Here is a 21187-nt window from a genome sequence, read left to right on the forward strand (position 1 = left end):
CATGGGTGATTAGTAGGTCTTGACTTTTTGGAGTGGGGTAAAAAGGTAGACTAGCTTTAGCCCTGTTAGGTTAAATATTCATTTGAAAAATTAATAGTGTGACACTGCAAGAAGGAAGAAGGGAAATGGAAAGAAGGGAGGAAAACAAATAAATCAATCCAAGATGGCAATGAAAGAGCTTTAAAAGCAAACAGAAAAAGTGAAGCAAATAAAAAAACAATAGCTATTAATCCATGTCTATTGATAATTGTGGTCAAATATTTTAAAGACTAGATTGTTAAAGATTTTATTCATGTGCTATTTATAAGAGATATTCCTAAAACATAAGACTTCAGAAAAGTCAAAAGTAAGAGGAAGGAAAAGGGTATACTAGACAAATACCACTGAAAAGCAAGCTGGAGCAGGTATATTAGTATCAAATCAAAAATGTTTAAGGCAGAGAACATTACTAAAGTTAAAGAAGACCACTGATTATTGAGTAAAGGTTCAGTTTATGTTGAACGTATAAAAATTCTAAACCTCTGTGTACATAATACAGTTCCCAAAAATATCATGCAAAATGGACAGAACTGAAAAGAAATTGATAAATCCACCATCATAAAGAGAGATCTTAACCCACCATTTTCATTAATAAATTGATCAAAAGGATGAAAAGATAAGAAGGATAGGAAAGATTTGACCAAAACAAATAACAAGCTTGAACCAGCAGACATATTTTGTAGCCAGAGAATGCTCATATTTATCAAAACATACAGAGAACATTTACGAAACTAGATCACATTAGATTGTTAAGCAAGCCTCAAAATATTTCACAGAATATGATCATGCAAGATAAATCACATTCTGGGGACTTCCCTGCTGGCACAGTGACTTAAGAATCTGCCTGCTAATGCAGGGGACACGGGTTCGTGCCCTGGTCTGGGAAAATCCCACATGCCACAGAGCAACTAAGCCTGTGTGCCACAACTACTGAGCCTGTGCTCTAGAGCCCGCATGCCACGACTACTGAAACGCACGCACCTAGAGCCTGTGCTCCACAACAAGAGAAGCCACCACAATGAGAAGCCCGTGCACCGCAACGAAGAGTAGCCCCCGCTCACCACAACTAGGGATAGCCCACATGCAGCAACGAAGACTCAATGCAGCCAAAAATAAATAAATAAAAATTTTAAAAAAAGATAAATCACATTCTCTAATTTAGAAATTAGTAACAAAGAGATACTTTTGGAAATTAAAAAGCATAGTTGTACATAATATGTGGGACAGAAAGGAAATCTGAATTGAAATCAGAAAATATTTAAAGTGTGATAATTAAAAGACTACTTTCCAGAAGTTGTAGGGCACACCTACATAGAGCAATTTGTAGCTTATATTAGAAAAGGAGAAAGGCTGAAAATGAATAAGTTAAGCATCTAGCTTAAGAAGTTAGTTAAAGAACAAATTAATAAACTCAAGGAAAATAGAGGAGAGAAATAAAAGAATATAAAGAAATTATACAGGAAATGTATAATAGAAAGGATTTTTAAAATAGCTCAAATTAAGTATTTTTAAATAAATTTTCAAGAATAAAAGTGGTCAAAATCAAGGGCGAAAAAGGCAAAGAGAATTCCTAGAAGTAGAAATAGTAGTAATGAAAAAAGATGTAATTAGATGTCAGTGGAAATTAAAAGACTAATTAAAGACTATTAAGAACAACTTCATGCTAATAAATTTGAAAACTTAGATGAAAGGAAAAAAAATCATAGAAAAAAATGAACTGCAAAGTTGAGCTAAGAAGAAAGAGAAAACCTGAATAGATTCAATTAAACAATTTAGACCACTACTTCAGAAAGTACCAGGTCCGGATATTTTACCAAGGAATTCCCTCAAAATTTAAGAAATAGGTAATTCCAGTTTTATATAATCGAATAAGAGTTAACATTTCCAACTCATTTTATGAGGTTAGTATGATTTGACACTAAAACCAGATAAGGACAATAAAAGAGAGGAAAATTACAAGTCAATTTCATTCAAATGTAAAAGCAGAAATCCTAAACTAAATGTCAGCAAACCAAATTTGTCAATGTAGAAAAAAATCATGACATCATGCCAAGTTGGTTCATCATTAGAAAGCCTGTTAGTAGTTGTACAATGTTAATACATTAGAGGAGAACAATGCATATGATAACTAGATGCAGGAAAAGCAGCTGTCATTCATGATAAAAACTCTTGGAAAGATTAGGATTGTGTCTATAAAAAGTCTACAGCAAATATTGTTCTCAGTGGTGAAACATTAAAAGCATTCCTTTTATAACTGAGAGCACCACAAAGATGCTTACTACAATATTCAATAATTACTGGAGGTTCCAGCCCTAGCAATAAGACACGGAAGATAATATAGATGAAATATTGGAAATAAAGAACAAAAGGGTCATTTTGGGGGTAAATGAATACATAGAAAAGTCTAAAGGATATATGCAGACTAATTATTAGAATTAATAAGAGAATTTCATAGGTTTTTCAGCTGCAGGTCCATACACAGAAATCAATTACAATTGCAGACAGTTGGAAAATATTATTTTTAGGAGCTAACATGTACAATGGCAACATAAAAAAAATAGGAAGTACCTCATAATAAACCTAGCAAAGTATGCAGTAAATTTATATAGAAAAATGTTAAACTTTATTGAAAGACATTTTGAGAGTCCTTAAAAATAATTGGGAGATTTACCGTGTTAAATGCATAGGAAGTCTCATTATCATCAAGATGTTAGTTTTCTTCACCTTGATCTGTAGATTCAAGGCCTTTCTAATCAGACTCCCAACAGGGTTTTTTTATGCAGCTTGACAAGCGAATAATACTAAAAGTTGTATGAACAGCATGGAGGGCCAAGAATAACTCCACGTAATCCTGATGAAGACTAGAAACAGTGTTGGGGATCAGGAGAGGAACGTGCACTCCTGGATATTAAGATTTATTATAAATAAAGCTCAGGTAATTAATACAGTGTGCATTGACTGATAAGTCAATGGAGTAAAATAACTCAGACAGGTCTATGTATGACAGAGCTGGCATTTCAGATCAGTGGGGACTTTCTGTTGACTATTCTATTGGTTATGCATTGGGGTAAGAATGAAAGTGGATTCCTCACAGATACCATACACAAAGTCAATGCACACAACACTGAGATTTTTTTAAAAATCAGATTATAAAGCAGCATTAAAAAATCATGTCTCCATCTTTGTAAAAAGAGAGAAGAATATATGTGTGATTATATATCTTGAGAAAAATCTGGAGGGTATCAAAGTCAAGGTGACAGGGGCTTCCCTGGTGGCGCAGTGGTTGAGAGTCCACCTGCTGATGCAGGGGACACGGGTTCGTGCCCCGGTCTGGGAAGATCCCACATGCCGCGGAGCGGCTGGGCCCATGAGCCATGGCCGCTGAGCCTGCGCGTCCGGAGCCTGTGCTCCGCAACGGGAGAGGCCACAACACTGAGAGGCACACGTACCGCAAAAAAAAAAAGTCAAGGTGACAAAGTGACTATCTCTGGGTGGTTGGATTGTTGATGATTTAACCTTCTCTTTATGCCTCCTTTTTGTTTCTGTTCAGTTTTGGGGTTTTTTTAATACATTAAGTATACATTACCTTTAATTTGAAAAAAAATTTTCATTTTCAGTTTGTTCCCCTATTTTTACTAGTTTAGTCTTCTTTTAGATTATTTTTTAGAATTCTTTTTGGCAACTTCCAAACTGCCTCTTCCCTTCACACACAAAAATAACATTTTCATTGTGAGTTTGGTTGGAATTGTCTGGTGCATAATAGGCACTCAGTATGTTTGTTAAATAAATAAATACGGGAACAATTCACATCTTTATACCGGTTAGCCCTTCCAACCAAGAACATGGTATGTTACTCAGATCTTTTCAAGTCCTTTTTTTTTTTTCTTTTAATTAATATAAGCTTTGTGATTTTTTGAAATACAGATCTCACACATTCATACAATTATCGTTTTCTAAAATAGTATAGTCTTTCAGTTTTTCCCCCACCTTGAGTCAAATCCTTAACTGTATATCTTTACCATCAGGACTTAGAAGCGTCAGAAAGATGATTTAAACGTAGATAAATACATCCTGTGTAGTGAGATTAAGGACCAGGGTTTATTTAGCTTAGAATAAATGACTGTATTGCAACTGAATACCTATCTCCAAGCACGTGGTAGTGGCCAGCTTTCCTTCAGCTCTGCCAAAGACAGGACACAAAATGAACTTCAACTGAAGTGTGAGCAGTTCAGATTAGAGATTGCAAACTGGCAGTGCGAAGCTGAAGTGGCCCTCAGAAACATTATTTTGGACTGCACGGCATAGTTTAAAATTTTGAATTCATTGCTAATTTAAAATTTGGGACATCTCACATAAAAATTTAGATTTCCAGGTTTTCTGGCAAGGCTTAAAATCTGGTACGCTGCACCCGAGTTTCCAGCAGCAGCTGACGGCTGGAGTTCAGTAGCAGCTGCCCCCTTTAAACCAGGTGTGTACTTTCTCCAGTTCACCTCTGTCAGAACCCAGCCCTTTCCTGTTACCTGTCTTGCCCCTTAAGCATTTAAGTGTGCAACCTCAATTCAAGTGGTAAAGGAAGAACTGAGTTGTACACGTATAGGCATGGCATTTTTCATTCAGCCTTTCAGTATTGTTTTTTAAATATGGTTTAAACGAAATTGAGTTATTTGTAGCGAGGTGGATGGACCTATAGTCTGTCATACAGAGTGAAGTAAGTCAGAAAGAGAAAAACAAACACCATATGCTAACACATATATATGGAATCTAAAAAAAAAAAAAAGGTTCTGATGAACCTAGGGGCAGGACAGAAATAGACACAGATGTAGAGAATGGACTTCAGGACACGGGGAGGGAGAAGGGTAAGCTGGGACGAAGTGAGAGAGGCATGGACATATATACACTACCAAATGTAAAATAGATAGCTAGTGGGAAGCAGCTGCATAGCACAGGGAGATCAGCTCTGTGCTTTGTGACCACCTAGAGGGATGGGATAGGGAGGGTGGGAGGGAGACGCAAGAAGGAGGGGATATGGGGATATATGTATACATATAGCTGATTCACTTTGTTATACAGCAGAAACTAACACAACATTGTAAAGCAATCATACTCCAATAAAGATGTTAAATAAATAAATATGGTCCTAATAAGCAGGAAGTAGAGTAGGTGACTTCTCAAAGATCTTTCTTGTCCTGTGAGTCTGCGATCCTGTTGGAATAAATCCCATGGTTCAAGAACACTTTTTCTCAATGTACATGGTTGTCGAAGCTGCAGTGGGCCCTGTGCAAGACAAGGAGCCCACAGAGGTCGTGCTTCATCTGGCATCCTCGTCTTGGGCACAGGAAGTTTGACAGCTATTGCAGAGGGACCTGCTTCAACAACCAGCAGTTCAAACAACTAGCTACCTCATTTAGAAGGTTTCTTAAAATTCTGTGTTGCTTTTTATGCCTAGTTATATAAATGTGAGTGAAGGATTTTATAGGTAACTTTGAGTTTTATAAGTACTCAGTATCACATCATTCCCATGAGTACCATGGAGACCATCGTTTTGAATATCATTTCATCTGTGCTTGAATGTTATCTAATCACGGTTTTCATATTTAACGTTAAGGGCATATTTTTATAAACAAAATAGTGGGAAAGTGGTATGCGAACGAAATCTAAAGTGATAGTTTCTCAGTATGTTTTATTCTAATTTTTGTCTGCCCTGAGAAGCTTTCTCATTCAGTGTTAACAATCTCTGATAGATCCTGTAGATAATAAAATTAATAGCACATGTGGCCCGTGGTATTACATACAAAGTCAGTGAGGTTACAGGTAGAAAATTTGTTTTTTTCCAAGTAAATTTGGCCTCAAGTAATTATTTTGTTCACAGGTTTTGTTTGTTTTTTTTTTTTTAATGGAACTAACCAGTTTGCCCATTTGTTTTGGCATCAAATAGACATAGCTTCATTGTGACTCAGAGTCCAGTTCTGTCCTTATTTAAAGACATGAAATGTTATCTCAAGGGAACTTTTTTGGAGTCTCTAAATGTCTTGGGTAATAAGTGAAACTTTTAGCCCAGAATCAAATATTCCACTTACCCACCCAAATTGTTTCCCAGTTGTGGTCTTAGACTAGGATCCTGTGTGTGTCTTCTTAAACTTAGGACAGGACACTTGTTTTTTGGTTCCCACAGAACAGTTTTTTTCTACAACCCCACCGACATCAGCAATGGTGAAGGTCGCACTTAGACCTACAAAATGTTTCAAAGGGCTCCATAAAGGCTTTTCAAAGATGGTGTCTCATACTTAGTTTTTCCTTTATGTTTCAAGAGATGGCCTCAAGCTTATGATTTCTCTACGGTTGACGGTCTGATAAGGACTGGTATGACTTTCTGAATAGGCACAGTTTCAGAAGTCATGAGTTATAACTTCATTTCTCCTGAACTAAATAGCTTTAAAACACACACGTTACCCATCTTTTAAATTTATTATGTGTTCCTGGCCTAGTCTAGCACCAAGACATTGTCAGTACTTGATAGGTATGAGACCCTTCCTTCCTACTGTCTTATTAAATCTCACCCAAGTCTTCAGCTAGTGAATGAGCACTGACTCAAGACCTCAGACTGGAAAGAGTCACAAGTCTGAACTGGTGCACAGTATGGAGCTGCTTCTAGTTCAGCCCACAGTCATCTGATTGCCACCAAGTCCCCTTTCTTAAAACAAATGTAGACCAATATGAGACCACTATCACACCTGCTTAGGTAAGCTTACTTTTGCTGAAAATTGAAGTATCTATAAATTTAAGATTTGGTTTCTTCAAAATCAACTTTAGGACTGAATCTTCAAGTCGTGTGTGTTTCAGACTTGGAATTGTAATTATAGCTTTAGTCTGAACCTGCAATTTCCTGCAGCAGCTAAAGAAACCATCAAAATTAATAAATGACTGGCATTCTAAAATAGCATGCAGGGGCTTCCCTGGTGGCGCAGTGGTTGAGAGTCCACCTGCCAATGCAGGGGACACGGGTTTGTGCCCGGGTCCGGGAGGATCCCACATGCCTTGGAGCGGCTGGGCCCGTGGGCCATGGCCGCTGGGCCTGTGCGTCCGGAGCCTGTGCTCCGCAACGGGAGGGGCCGCGGTGGTGAGAGGCCCGCATACCGCAAAATAAATAAATAAATAAATAAAATAGCATGCAGTTTGAAAATTTGTATTTAGGCAACTGAGATTTTTTCTTTAAAGTTCAAATCCTGAATGGGGGTCATTCTCCAGAAAAACTAGCCTGATCTCTTTAAAAGGTCGGAGTTATGGAAAAATGGAAGAGGTTATTTTATTATTCTAGGTGTACGAAACATAACCAGATGCAATGCATGACCTTTGGTTGGATTCTAGTTCAGGAGGAAAGTCAGTGATATACATTTTGGGGGCATTTTGAGAATTTGAACATGGACTGTCTATTTGAGCAATAATGTCATGTCAGTTCTGATCATAGTATTTTGTGATATAGGAGAATGTCATTGTCTGGGAGTCTGTGCTTGCATATTTAGGAGTAAAACGTCATGATGTCTACTCTGAAATGGTATAGCAAGTGGGTATATGAAATATGATACCATATTAACCATTACTGAGTATAGATGGCGGGCTTTTGGGTGTTCATGGCACTGTTTTTCCTCTTTTCTGGGTGTTGGAAATTTTTCATGCTTGTGCGTGAGGATACTAAGGAAGCCGTCACCTCTGGGAGAGAAGTGTTGTGGGACACAGTATGTCTTGCTGAGGCTGCCCTGTGGTTTGGGAGAAGGCTTCGCTGGAGGGGAGCCATGAAGTGGTGGGCGGAGCCCACTGTGAAGGGTGCTTACCTGCCCGGCTGTCCAGGGGCTCAGCAGGCTGACCCAAGGCAGTTTCCCAGGCTCCCCATGAATTGGTCTCCTAGTCGCTGTGGGAGAGGGCTTCCCACCATGGTGCACTGGACCACAGCTTCCCCTTGGCAGTCTTGGGGAAGCTCAAGTCATGTTGGCCAGGAATCCCCTGGAAAACAAGAGAAGCTGGATAGTTTTACAGTAAAAACTCCATGTTGGATATTTGCTCTTAGTGTCTTGGGACTATGAAATGTAGCAACCCAAATAAACGACCACTCCCTTCAAAAGTATTACTCATTGGAGCACAGTACTACTTAAAACTAATCTATTGCCTGGCTAAGCCAGGATGGAATTTGTTCAACTCATACTTGCTTTTTTTTTTTTCCCTTTCTATTCATGAAATCTCTGAATTTCTAATAAAGCCATTTGGAACAGTTTATTTTAGGCAGAATGTTAAATGAAATAGTAGCAGAACTCTGTCCTTAAAACATGGACCACCTTTCTTTCTCTCACAAATATTACTGACCCCTGCCTCCTTTTTTTCTTGGATACTTAATGTTCTTTGGTGAAGAACAGAAGGAAGTACATGTGGTAATAAGTCATCATCTGGGGCTTCATTGCAAGGTTGTCTGTAGAAAGGTAGCCGGAAGTGCAGCAGCTCTTTATAAAGTACGGAGTGCGGGAGGCACAGGGATGGGAGACTTTTGGGGCTGCTTGGGGGCCATGGGAGACGATGGCCTCCTGCTGGTACTGGATGTCTCATGACATTAAGCAACGCAGAAATATATTATTTCTAGAAGTAGACATACCTGAAGACTCCTGGTGGAAAGGTGCTTCCACTACAAAGCAGTCCTCTCTCTAACCCCAATCTCTTTCTGTGGCTACAGACAGTTTTTTCAAATTAAGGAGGCCCACAGTAAGTAGCTCAAAGAAAACAGGCATCCTTAAGTGTGATTTATAAGTGCCTCTGGATCTTGGAATACCATTGTCATGTAGTTTTCAGATTAATATCACTTTATGATTTCCATTTTGCTTCTTCCCCCGCTGGCCCTGACCCTGGTTCCGGGCATTTAGAACATCAGCGTTGCAAGCTGGTGCCCAAGAAGGGGAAACAGAAGGCCTCCTGGATTCTTTGCCAAGCTGCTATTTAGCTTTCGAGAGTAGTGGAGCTTTACATTAACCCTGGATAATACAGTATCTCAGTAGCCTGCTCAAGTCTGTGAAGCCAGTTTCATTAAAGAGCAAAGATAATGTACTCTTTATCACTGCCTATTATCTATGGATAAATGAAGTACAGCTCCCTAAGCATTTCAGTTCAGTATATTTCAACAGCAGTGAGTTTCTTCGTTTACATATCAAAATTAGTTTGCCGTAAGAACTGACACAAATACTTCTTGTGTTTTCTCTCTCTTCAAGTTTCTCTTTAAACAATAAGGTTTCCTACAGCCAGTAGAATTTGAACTAAGCAGGTGCAAATCTCTTTTCCATGGTAAACTTACCATTTCTCTTATAGGTGCCATTCGACAGGGTTTTCCACTAAAACCATAACAAGACGCCAGCTGAGGAATGATTGCCTTTAACATAATCCTGTCCAGGAGGGTGGGGGACAGAAGAGGAAGGATTTCAATAAACTCATTTCTCCTAGTAATGTCAGTAGTAAAACAGTCAGAATTTGACTTACACTGCTTTATTTTTCTATAGGGGAAGGTGTCCTACTGAGACAGCTGACCAAGCAGGATTTAGTTATTACTCAAGTGGTATCTCCAGATACCAGGCTTCCTGAGCTCAAGCTTTCCTAGTCAACTTCAGATTTAGTGCCTTCCTACTAATAACACTTTATCGCTGGAGATTTTGTACAGGGAAAAGAGTTTTGAAAATTAGAGCGTGCCATCTGACTCTTGATCACCTGGAACTATAAGCATTAAGTGTGATCCACCAGCAAAGGCAGAATGACTTCGATATTGCATTTTTGTTGTTGTTGTCAGTCCTTTGGAAGACTCACATGATAAATCATTACTTTGAAAATCACCTTTCTTTGTGTGTTTGTAAATCCCAAATTGTTAAGGACTCCTCTCTTACCATTCCCCTCCCCCAGCAGTAGGACAAATAAACAGATGTGGATGTCACTTCCACTCTCTCGGTGACCTAAGGGCTGAAGTATTTGTTTTAAAGCACTCAGAATAATGCCAGTGGTGTGCATATTTTGTTTGACACTTTAAGCAGAAGAAAGCCACATGACCAAAGTGCAATCCACTTCAAGTATGTTAGGAAAAAATATATTTCATCTCAGTAAATCTGGAGATTATCCCATCATAGATGTCACTGTTATTTCAAAATCCCCGTGACTGAAGCAGTTGTGCTGTCAGAGCCATAGCTTGTGTAGACAGAACATCAAGTCTGTGGTCACTGATGTTCTGGATCTTTCTACGAGGGTGACAGAAGGATACTTGAATGTAAAACTGGAAACTTTAATTGTGTTCTTTATGTACAAGTTATGTCAAAACAATCATAATGATAGTCTTTGGAGAATCCAGTGGGCCTGGAGACCACCTCTTTTTAACTCCTGGACCTTCCAATTTCATAAATAAAATACTGTCTTTAAGAGTTAGCAATTTTCTGAGGTTGTTTTAGAACCTGGGAACCCTCACCAATCTTTGGTGGGCCTTTCACTTCTGATTCTTCCACCAAGTACTGGACTGTGTTAACCGGACGTTTTTACTTGATTTCAGGAGAGTCATCAAGAGAGTAGTCTATACCTGGAGGGGGGCTGGAAGGAAGGAAGGAACTATGCTGGTACTTCCCGTGAGCCACCTGCAATTCCATTGCCACCCTGTAAGGTGAATGGTAATGTCTCCATCATCACAGATGGAATGCACTCCTTTGGACCAGGCTTCTTTCATTTAACATCATGTTTGATATTGCCTCTAGTTGTAGCTTATTCACTTTTAGGGGCAGAGTAGGATTGCACTGTGTGACTATTACCTCCTCCCTTTTTTTCAATTAAAAATTCTACTTTTGGGCTTCCCTGGTGGCGCAGTGGTTGAGAGTCCGCCTGCCGATGCAGGGGACACGGGTTTGTGCCCCGGACTGGGAGGATCCCACATGCCGCGGAGCGGCTGGGCCCGTGAGCCATGGCCGCTGGGCCTGTGCTCCACAGCGGGAGAGGACACACCAGTGAGAGGCCCGCGTACCTCAAAAAAAAAAAAAATTCTACTTTTGATGGGTATTTGCATTGCTTCCAGTTTGGGACTATTGTGAAAAGTACTATTAACATTCTGTGTGTTTATGCTTAAGTTCAACTTTAGATGCTGAAAGAAGCTGTACCATTTCATACTTCCACCAGCAGTGCATGAGAATTCCCATTTGCCCACTTTATTGCCAACACTTGGCGCTCTTGGCCTTTTTCAGTTTGGCCATTCTGGTGGATTGGAGAGTTTTCTTTCTGCCTCTTCTCTTTTCGTGGGTTGGGGGGGAGGTTCATGTCATATTTCTTTTCATCTCATCCTATATAAAGGCTTTACTGTACTTGAATTAGAATAACTTATTTACAGGCGAAATACACCCTTCTTCAAATAGGTATTAAACTCTTCTTTCTGTGAGCTGATAAGTAATGAGCATCAGAAGGTGGCCAAGATTGGTGCACCAGCTCAGCCTGAATTAATCCTCCAACCTGGAGGGACTGGTTGTTAGGCCTGTTTGGTCAGACCTCATTTATTCCAATTTACAGATAAAATAACTGAGCTGCTTCAGGGACTGGAGGCTATTCCAGGTGCCGTGGCCGGGCCTCCTGGAAGAGCTAAGCGTACACTGTTCACCCCTTCCTCTAAGCGAGGCCCTCTACGGATTCTCTTCATCTTTTGCTCACTAGGTAATCACTGAATGCTCACTGGATGGCAGGCACTGGGCTAGGCCCGTGGGATTCAGTCACAAACAAGCTTATTATCTAATGCTGTCTTCTTTCACTTTACAGGTTTTTGTTTGTTTGTTTGTTTTAATGGGGTATACTTGATTTACAAAGTTGTTTTAGTTTCAGGTGTACAGCAAAGTGATTCAGTTACACATATACACATATTCATTCTTTTTCAAATTCTTTCCCCATACAGGTCATTAAAGAGTATTGAGTAGAGTTCCCTGTGCTGTATAGTAGGTCCTTGTTGGTTATCTATTTTATGTATAGTAGTGTGTGTATGTTAATCCCAAGCTCCTAATTTATCCCTCCCCCTCCACATTTCCCCTTTGGTAACCATGGGTTTGTTTTAGAAATCTGTGAGTCTGTTTCTGTTTTGTAAATACGTTCATTTGTATCATTTTTTAAATTAGATTCCACATATGAGTGATATCATATGATATTCACTTTACAGGTTATGGCTTTCAAATCACAGCCTATTTCCTCAAGAGAGGGATACGTCTCCGCTGCCTCGGGGGCTCACAGAATGCAGGTGAGAAGCCAATTTCTTGGGTCGTCAGGCATTGTGCACAATTAACGTGTCCTTAGAGAAGGGGTGAAAACTAAGGAATGAAGATTCCTAGTTGCCTCATAGCCTTCATGAAACTTAGTATTTGCAAGCACTTGTGATTATTTATGTTTCATCTTGCACTGTTTACTGCCTGCCTGAGCGCAGTGAGTGGTGCCACACTCTACTTTCCTTTCCTGCTGCATCTCAGCACTTTCCTTGAGCTTCCAGAGTGACTGGACAGGCAGTTAAACTGTGACTCACTTCACCATTGTCCGTGCACACCAAGGCCCAGGAGTACAGAGCAAGCACGTGCACAAGAAAATGCTTTCCTAGGTGTGTGATGAGGCCTGCTTTCCCCCCACCCTGGCCCCCATTTCCCCAAGTCAAGACGTCCACTGAGGAAATGATTTCAGACGTGTCCAGCCAACAACAACAGAGTCAGATGTTAACGACCGGAAAGAAAATCTAGCTCAGCTTCCTTGGATGATTTTAGTACATAAGACATGAAACAGGGACTTTAAAAAGTAACTGTGTGGAGGTTTGCTCTTGGAATCTGCAGTTACGGGCACTTTCTTTTTTTTTTTTAAATGCATCTTTATTGGAGTATAATTGCTTCACAGCACTGTGTTAGTTTCTTTTGTACAACAAAGTGAATCAGCCATATGCGTACATATGTCCCCATATTCCCTCGTTCTTGAGCCTCCCTCCCACCCTCCCTATCCCACCCCTCTAGGTCATCGCAAAGCACTGAGCTGATCTCCCTGTGCTGTGCTGCTGCTTCCCACTAGCTGACTATTTTACATTTGGTAGTGTATATATGTCGATGTTACTCTCGCTTTGCCCCAGCTTCCCCCTCTACCCATCCCCCTCCATGTCCTCAGGTCCATTCTCCATGTCTGCATCATCTTTATTCCTGCCCTGCCACTAGCTTCATCAGTGCCTTTTTTTTTTTTTTTTAGATCCCATATATATGCGTTAGCATACAGTATTTGTTTTTCTCTTTCTGACTTAACTTCACTCCGTATGACAGACTGTAGGTCCATCCACCTCACTACAAATAACTCAATTTCATTTCTTTTTAATGGTAATATTCCATTGTATATATGTGCCACATCTTCTTTATCCATTCATCTGTCGATGGACATTTAGGTTGCTTCCATGTCCTGGCTATTGTAAGTAGTGCTGCAGTGACCACTGTGGTACATGTCTCTTTTTTTGAATTATGGTTTTCTCAGGGTATATGCCCAGTAGTGGGATTCCTGGGTCATATGATAGTTCTATTTTTAGTTTTTTAAGGAACCTCCATACTGTTCTCCATAGTGGTTGTATCAATTTACATTTCCACCAACAGTGCAGGAGGGTTCACTTTTCACCTCAAACTGTACTACAAAGCTACAGTAATCAAGACAGTATGGTACTGGCACAAAAATAGAAATATAGATCAATGGTACAGGATAGAAAGCCCAGAGATAAACCCACGCACCCATGCACATATCATCACCTAATTTACGACAAAGGAAGCAAGAATATACAATGGAGAAAAGTCAGCCTCTTCAATAAGTGGTGCTGGGAAAACTGGACAGGTACATGTAAAAGAATGAAATTAGGACACTGCATAACACCATACACAAAAATAAACTCCAAGTGGATTAAAGACCTAAATGTAAGACCAGACACTATAAAACTCTTAGGAGAAAACATAGGAAAAACACTCTTTGACATAAACCACAGCAAGATCTTTTTTGACCCACCTCCTAGAGTAATGAAAATGAAAACAAAAATAAACAAATGGGACCTACTGAAACTTCAAAGCTTTTGCACAGCAAAGGAAACCATAAACAAGACAAAAAGACAACCCTCAGAATGGGAGAAAATATTTGCAAACAAAACAACAGACAATGGATTAATCTCCAAAAAAATGCAAACAGCTCATGGAGCTCAATATCAAAAAAACAAACAATGCAATTAAAAAATGGGATGAAGACCTAAATAGACATTTCACCAAAGAAGACATACAGATGGCCAAGAGGCACATGAAAAGATGTTCAACATCACTAATTATTAGAGAAATGCAAATCAAAACTACAATAAGGTATCACCTCACACCAGTCAGAATGGCCATTATCAAAAAATCTAGAAATAGTAAATTCTGGAAAGGGTATGGTGAAAAGGGAACCCTCCTGCACTTTCTTAACTTTAAGTGTCAGTTGACTATGTTACTCTCACAGTGGGGCCTTCCACTCTGTTCAGTTCTCTTAGTAAAATAAACCAGTTAACTTTGTATCTGTTAAAATACAGCCTAGCTACCCTTCCTGGTAGGGACTGCCATTGCTTAAATCTTTACTTTATTTAAATATTGACATAATATAAATCTCAGTTATAACCTAAGCAGAGTGAAAGGGTACATAAGTGGCCTTCTATTTATATAATACCTGGCACCAAATTGTTTAAAATCTGCCATTCTAGCATTCTTCTTTTCTTTTCTTTTTTTAAAATTTATTTATTTTTGGCTGCATTGGGTCTTTGTTGCTGTGCGTGGGCTTTCTCTAGTTGTGGCGAGTGGGGTCTACTCTTCATTGTGGTGCGCCGGCTTCTCATTGCAGTGGTCTCTCTTGTTGCAGAGCACGGGCTCTAGGAGCACGGGCTTCAGTGGCTGTGGCTCATGGGCTCTAGAGTGCAGTCTCAGTAGTTGTGGCTCACGGGCTTAGTTGCTCCTCAGCATGTGGGATCTTCCCGGGCCGGGGCTCGAACCCGTGTCCCCTGCATTGGCAGGCGGATTCTTAACCACTGCGCCACCAGGGAAGCCCTAGCGTTCTTATTTTCGAGAGGAATCATTTGATAGAACTGATCATTTTGAATTCTAGTTCAGATCCACTAATGAACTATGTTTCAAGATTGTGATATTGGGGGGCAGGGGTGCAAATAATGAATTCTGAGTCTCAGTTTCCCCTCATAAAGCAGGAAGTGGACTGTTTACCTTTTATCTCAATAAGATATTGGAAGAATTAGTGAATAAATACTAACTGCTATGTTAACTTTGTTTTTCTGCCTTTTCAATGTCCACCCTAGCCACCTAGCCAGATATAGCACCCATGTGGGTCAAAGTTTAAACACACTGGACCCCCTGAAATGTGGGTTTCTGCATGAGAAGGACCAGAGGGAGTCAGATCAGAATAGCAGGTTAGGCCCCAGTCGAGGAGACTGAATGTTTGCAGGTCGCATGGTGAGGAGCCAGGGTGGGGTTCTGAGCAGGGTAAGCGGAGCTCTTGTTGGAACTGCTACCCCACTTGCCCTGAGTAGAATGAATTGGAATAGAGAAGAGTGACCCCCACAAGGAGACAACAGAGGTCCCGGTGAGCAGAGAGCAGATCCCGGAACATCAGTTCGCTAGGCCTTTTGGTATCATTTAACCTTCCCGAGTGGTGTGAGGCGTTAACTGTACAGAAGTTGTGTGTCTGTGTAACTGACACCTTCATGCTTGGCTTGCGTCACTACCTCAGTGCTCTCCGTTGCCATCCGTTGTTGGAAATGTGCAATGTATGTAAAAGGCTTCACTTTCATGACTCATAATAAAAATTGGTCACATCTAAGAGGAAGGTTTTCTCTTTTAGAAAAAGATGGCTTTATTTCTGTTATAAATATGATACGTATTATAAAAAATATTCAGGCAATACAACCAAGTAAAAGAAGGGGAGAGAAGACCCTCCCACCCCCACCCCCCAGAATGTACACTGTTAACATCAGCTAAGCATCCCTCCAAAGATAGGTGGAGGCTGCATGAATGAATGGAGAGACGGATAGACAGATGGAGAAGGAGGCACACAGGTAGTAGCATTTACCACTTTATAGTCCTTTCGTTGAGTGTTGAGAAGTCTGGTTCTGTGATTCGTTCAGTCTTCCCCACCCAGAAGTCAGTGGTTTTGCTTTAAGAAGTTGTAATAATAGATCACTGCAACTGTGGTATTGTTGTATCAACTCTACTGTTGCACATTTAACCATTTCCTTAAGTTTGATCATTAATTCCTGATCAGTGACACTGCTGTTTTCATAGCCTGGTTCAGATCAGTTGTAGGAGAACCTCTCCAAGACCAGGTGACCGAGGAGAGGATAAGTAAACTAGTAAGAACATTGTCGAGTCACGTTTTCAGATTTTTGTCATCTTCCCGTGTACGTCAGAACACTCATTAGTTAATGTTGACCCTATTTCCTAAATGTGAGTTCTGAACAGAAAACAGCAAACTGACACAGAGGGAAAGCTGCAAAGGCCCTGCCTGGGGGTTTCATGTGATATGATGGCCCAGGGGCTCAGGTGGACCAATCTGCAGCCTCCTTGGCCATCCCTAGAACTTTGTGCTTGTCCCGCGGTATTGATGACAAACACTGAAATGAGGGGAGGGGAGAAGACACGTGTCTGATACATACACGCTTATTGCTGTAACTCAGAAGTCTGGGACCAAGCATTTCTGTGTTTAGTCTTTTGATACCTTCAGTAATGTGATTTCCTTCATTTTGTACAGAACTCCGGGTATTTCCCGACAGATTTGTGGTCTGCGTAAGTCAGCTTGCATTCAGTCACGATCTTTTGGCAAGTCAGAGTGAAGAGTTGGTACGTATGAAAAAAATTCTGTAAGCAAATAAATCTGCTTAAATGATGAGTTATTATGAAAAATAGAAAAGAGATTGTCGTCTATTCTCATTCAGCTCTTGAGCCCTCAGTGCATGTTTTAAGGGACCAAAAAGTCTTACCTGCTTTGCATGATAATATTGATTAATTGATGTGCTGCTTCTTTTCTTGAAGACGCCTTGAAAATTTAGCATGATCAGTAGTATCTCTTCCTTAGCAATACAAAAATGAGAAAACATATCACAAAAACTGTGAAAATGCTTATGATAGTATTTAAATGAAATATAAAGCATTCTTTAAATGAAATGAAGCAAAATCCACGTTTCCACTAGAAGCTTTCATTGGGGTCAGTGGCTTTTGAATTTTATTCCATGGTGAATCACTGACATTTTCATGAGAACCAGTACTTTTCCCCAGTGTGTTATTTCTTAGCTGATAGGGTTTGTTTTCTCTCTCTTTTCTCGTGCTAAGTTTTGAGCTCCATCAGTCCTATTTCTGTTTCGCTGGAGTTCTCTATGCAGACAAATGGATACTGAAAATTCACTCCTAATGTTATAGTTTACAGCTTTGTCTTTTAAGCTTAGCATATACGTTTGAGAGTCTCCTTGGTGTGTGTGTGCATGCGTGTGTGTGTGTGCGTGTGTGTATCTTGCTGCAGTCACAGCTCAATCTATCAGAACTTACCTCTGTACCAATTTTTTTTTCATATTTTTGGACTTGGACTTGTGACTTGAAACTTTAACAAAGAGGGAAAAAAATCTAGTAGACGTTAAACGTGGGCATGAAGTATGACATGATTATTATGCTTCTAAAATAATTTATAGGGATATTAGATTATCCCTTATGTTTATTATTTTTTAATCCATTTGAAATTTGGCCCACATGGTCTAAAACCAGCTTCTTATCTTATCTTAAATAAATACATAGGAAAAGTGTTTTAGAGACTAAAAGGGTGAACAGAGACCCAGCAAAAGTAAAGAGCAGAGAATGCAGATTTAAATTTAGATACCTTCATCTGTAGCAGATGAGCCCTTCAGAAAAGCCAGTGGGACCCGTATTTCATCTATCAATTAAACGCTAAGTATACACATTAAGTGAAATAAATGGGGCAAATCTGGTGAAAAGTATTGAAAGTTTATTTGTGAAGTATTTGTAGGATGTTGAGTTATCTTAGTAAATTAATAAATACTAAAGTCGTAATGCTGTTAGCAAACAGCTATAATGTAATATAGCTTAACTGATTCTCAGACCAATGAAGAAATTGATTTGTGGTTTGAGAAAACAACAATTAATTGTACCACAAAGTACTACTGTTTTCACATGGAATACAGAAGAAATTAGATATTGTATGGTATGTTATATTAATATGTAATATTTTAAATTATTAAGGGTAAGTTAAAATATCTCCATACAAATGAAATATTATCCTCCTTAGGGGCACTGGTATTTATACAGATGTAAGTTTCCTATAGCTGCTGTCATATAAATCTTATAATCTGGAGGACATCCTAAATATTAAGAATTGTCATTCTGAAAAGTTGACTGGTCTGAGCCTTTTGCGTGAGCCAGTTCCGTGTTCTCATATTCAAAATGTTCTGATATCCAGGAATAACAGTGTCAGACTTAACCACGTTAGCTTATGAGAAAAGTGCCATTTACATCATGAGGATCTTTCACTGTTTGGAGTGCTTCTCTTTAGATGTAGTCAGTCTCTGTCTCTTGAGCTTCCTTTTTCCCCACCTCTGACCATCCTTCACATACACGCTTTCCCAGCCACACGTATACAAGTCAGCTAACGCCTGGCACTGCCAGATGGCTCCATCCCAGGCACAGGCTCCATGCACCCCTCTGCGTGGCCAGCCTGCCTGTACAGCGCCCCTCCTCACAGGCCTGTCCACCGCTTCCTCAAGCTCCTTCCCCCAGAACCGATAACATACCCAGGTCAAGCAGAGGGCCCTCTCTCCCACAAATGGCCCATCCAGCCAAGGCCACAGTCCTTCCATTACAAGTGCCTTGGACTCTGTCCTCATTGATATTTGATGTCTGCAGATCCCTTCAGTCTCAGCTACTTAAGGATCAATAAACAATCCTTCCCTCCCAGAATTGCCTTCTGCCAAAGAGAAGGCAAAGTTACTCCCGTTATTCTTACTCTCTCTCAGATGCTCAAAGCCAGTGAGGTCTGGCTCTCCTCTGAGTATCCCTTGAACTTCCTTACATTTCTTAAAGCTTCGAATTCTTTTATCAGTTTACACTGATACTCACCACAGGGCCGGATCCGTCTCATTTTCTCTTGGTAGTTACTCTCCAGGAATGTCTGACTGAGCGAGGCCTGGGGAATGGGCTTCCTGAGCAGCTGTATCAGAGGTACTTCTTTGGTATAAATGTCAATTATTTTTCCTATAACTGTTTACTGAACTCCCTCTTCCCCAGCCACGGAAGTGATGGCGGTGAGTCAGTACCTGGGCAGCAGCCAGGGCGCCTTTAACTCGTGCTGTTGCCTTGAGTAGAGATGCCTTTTCTCCTGCCTTTTTCCCTTTCCTTTCCTTTCCTTTCCTTTCCTCGATCCTCAGTGTCTAAATAATAGTCAGGTAGGAAATCTGCGAGTGCCTCTTCAGAGCTGCTCCTCCTGGACACAGGGAAGCCAGATGCACTCAGCTCCCAGGTTCCTAAAGGTGGCAGCACAAAAGAACCACTGTTCCTGATCAGGCGGCCCAGAGGGAGTAATCCCCCTCCTTTGGGGGCAGAACGAGTGCAGTCAGTGCTGCCCCCCAGCACCACGGAGGTCTGTCACACGCACACGCCCGTGCACGAGGGACTCCCCGCATGGAGTCCCTCGTGCACGGAGGTCTGTCACACGCACACCCCCGTGCACGAGGGACTCCATGTGGGGAGGTGCTCCGTGTTGTTGCAATAGCTCTGCCCTGAGTGCCCACGTGCCAGGGATGTGGGAATCATGATGTGTACTTTGGGAAGAAAGGGCATTATTACGAGATGAGTCATTGTATTTTTCTTACTACAGTTTCTCATAAGAAATCTTGAAGCCCTTATAGCCTAAGTTTGGGACCTATTGCTAGAAATGGAGCTGGGAAACCTTTTTGCAAGATTTTACCTTTAGTTTCATAGTTTTGTTTTTCCCTTCACCTTCTTTTCCCTAGAAATACTAAGAGCAGAAAGTAAATTTGTATGGTGCTCAGTGTATCCCATTCCAGCAAATGTTTTCTTTCGTGTTTACAAACCCAGGTCCCCATGTAAAGACTGCTTTCTTCTTTAGATGTAAAGCCCAGGGGGGCTTTGGGAAATTTAAAATTGTTTATCATTTTATCATTCCTTTATTAAAGAAATAACGAACATAACCAAAGTCATAGCTTTACTTTCCAAAGTAATAACTTTATTGTGTAAATAATCACAGAACTCTGTATATATCTGGGACATTTCAGAGTCAGCACAAAGCTGCTGTTTCATAGAACACTGGTTACAGCGGCTCCTAGTCTCTGGAGACCTTCCCATCTGCTCTCACCATCACATTTTAACATAGTTTCCTGAGTACTGGCTGTGTGCCAGGAGCTCTGGTAGGCACTGGGGAAACAAAGAAAAAGAAAAACAGTGCTCTTGCCCTCAAGGAGCTTACAGTCTGGCAGATCAAGGGTACTGAAGGTGACCCAGGTGACCTAAAAGTTGTAATTCTAATAGAGCCTCCTTTTTTCTTAAAGACGTACCCGTTCTGCACTTTAATGGTTCAGTCAGCTGCTCTCTACAGTTCGGGAAGGGAAGTCCAAAATTCTAAGTTACTTTCTTTTAAACCTAAGCTGTAAAAGTCTGTGATTGTTTGGGAAATTAAAAATGGCATTTAGCACTAGAGCTGCAGAAAAGTGGATGTGTACGTTAAGATATTCAGAAGCTCTGCCTCACCTTCATTTGATTTGTGGCCAAGCTGTGAAAACAGCTGTTAAGATTCTTCAGAAAGCGCCAGGCCCTCGCCTAGAGTGGAAGGATTGCTGGCACGCCCTGACAAGAGACAATATTTCAGCACTAAACTGAACACTTCTCTTAAGTCAAGCTACTGTTTAATGTTAGAGAATCCTCCTTCTAGTTTATGAGTATAAAACTGAAATGCAAATGAGTCTAAAGAAGCAATAAACTGCCCTAGCCTCGGTTATTTTTAGCTCGGCTGTCATATTTCTCAGCTGTGCGTAACTGAACCTCTGTGGGCCTTATTAGCCCTCCTCTCAGTCAAGGGG

At 40.5% G+C, this 21187-nt stretch overlaps 1 protein-coding gene across 1 annotated transcript in view; it reads left to right on the top strand.

Moving 5' to 3' along the window:
* The window catches only part of SLX4IP (SLX4 interacting protein), a 185316-nt gene that overhangs the window by 145826 nt on the left and 18303 nt on the right, over positions 1-21187 (top strand). The window contains 2 exon segments of the mRNA XM_060123970.1: positions 12230-12307; positions 16843-16931. Of these exon segments, the coding sequence (XP_059979953.1) occupies positions 12230-12307; positions 16843-16931 (167 nt within the window).

This window comes from Lagenorhynchus albirostris, chromosome 15 (assembly GCF_949774975.1).
Source record: "Lagenorhynchus albirostris chromosome 15, mLagAlb1.1, whole genome shotgun sequence".
In the NCBI taxonomy this organism is placed as follows: Eukaryota; Metazoa; Chordata; class Mammalia; order Artiodactyla; family Delphinidae; genus Lagenorhynchus; species Lagenorhynchus albirostris.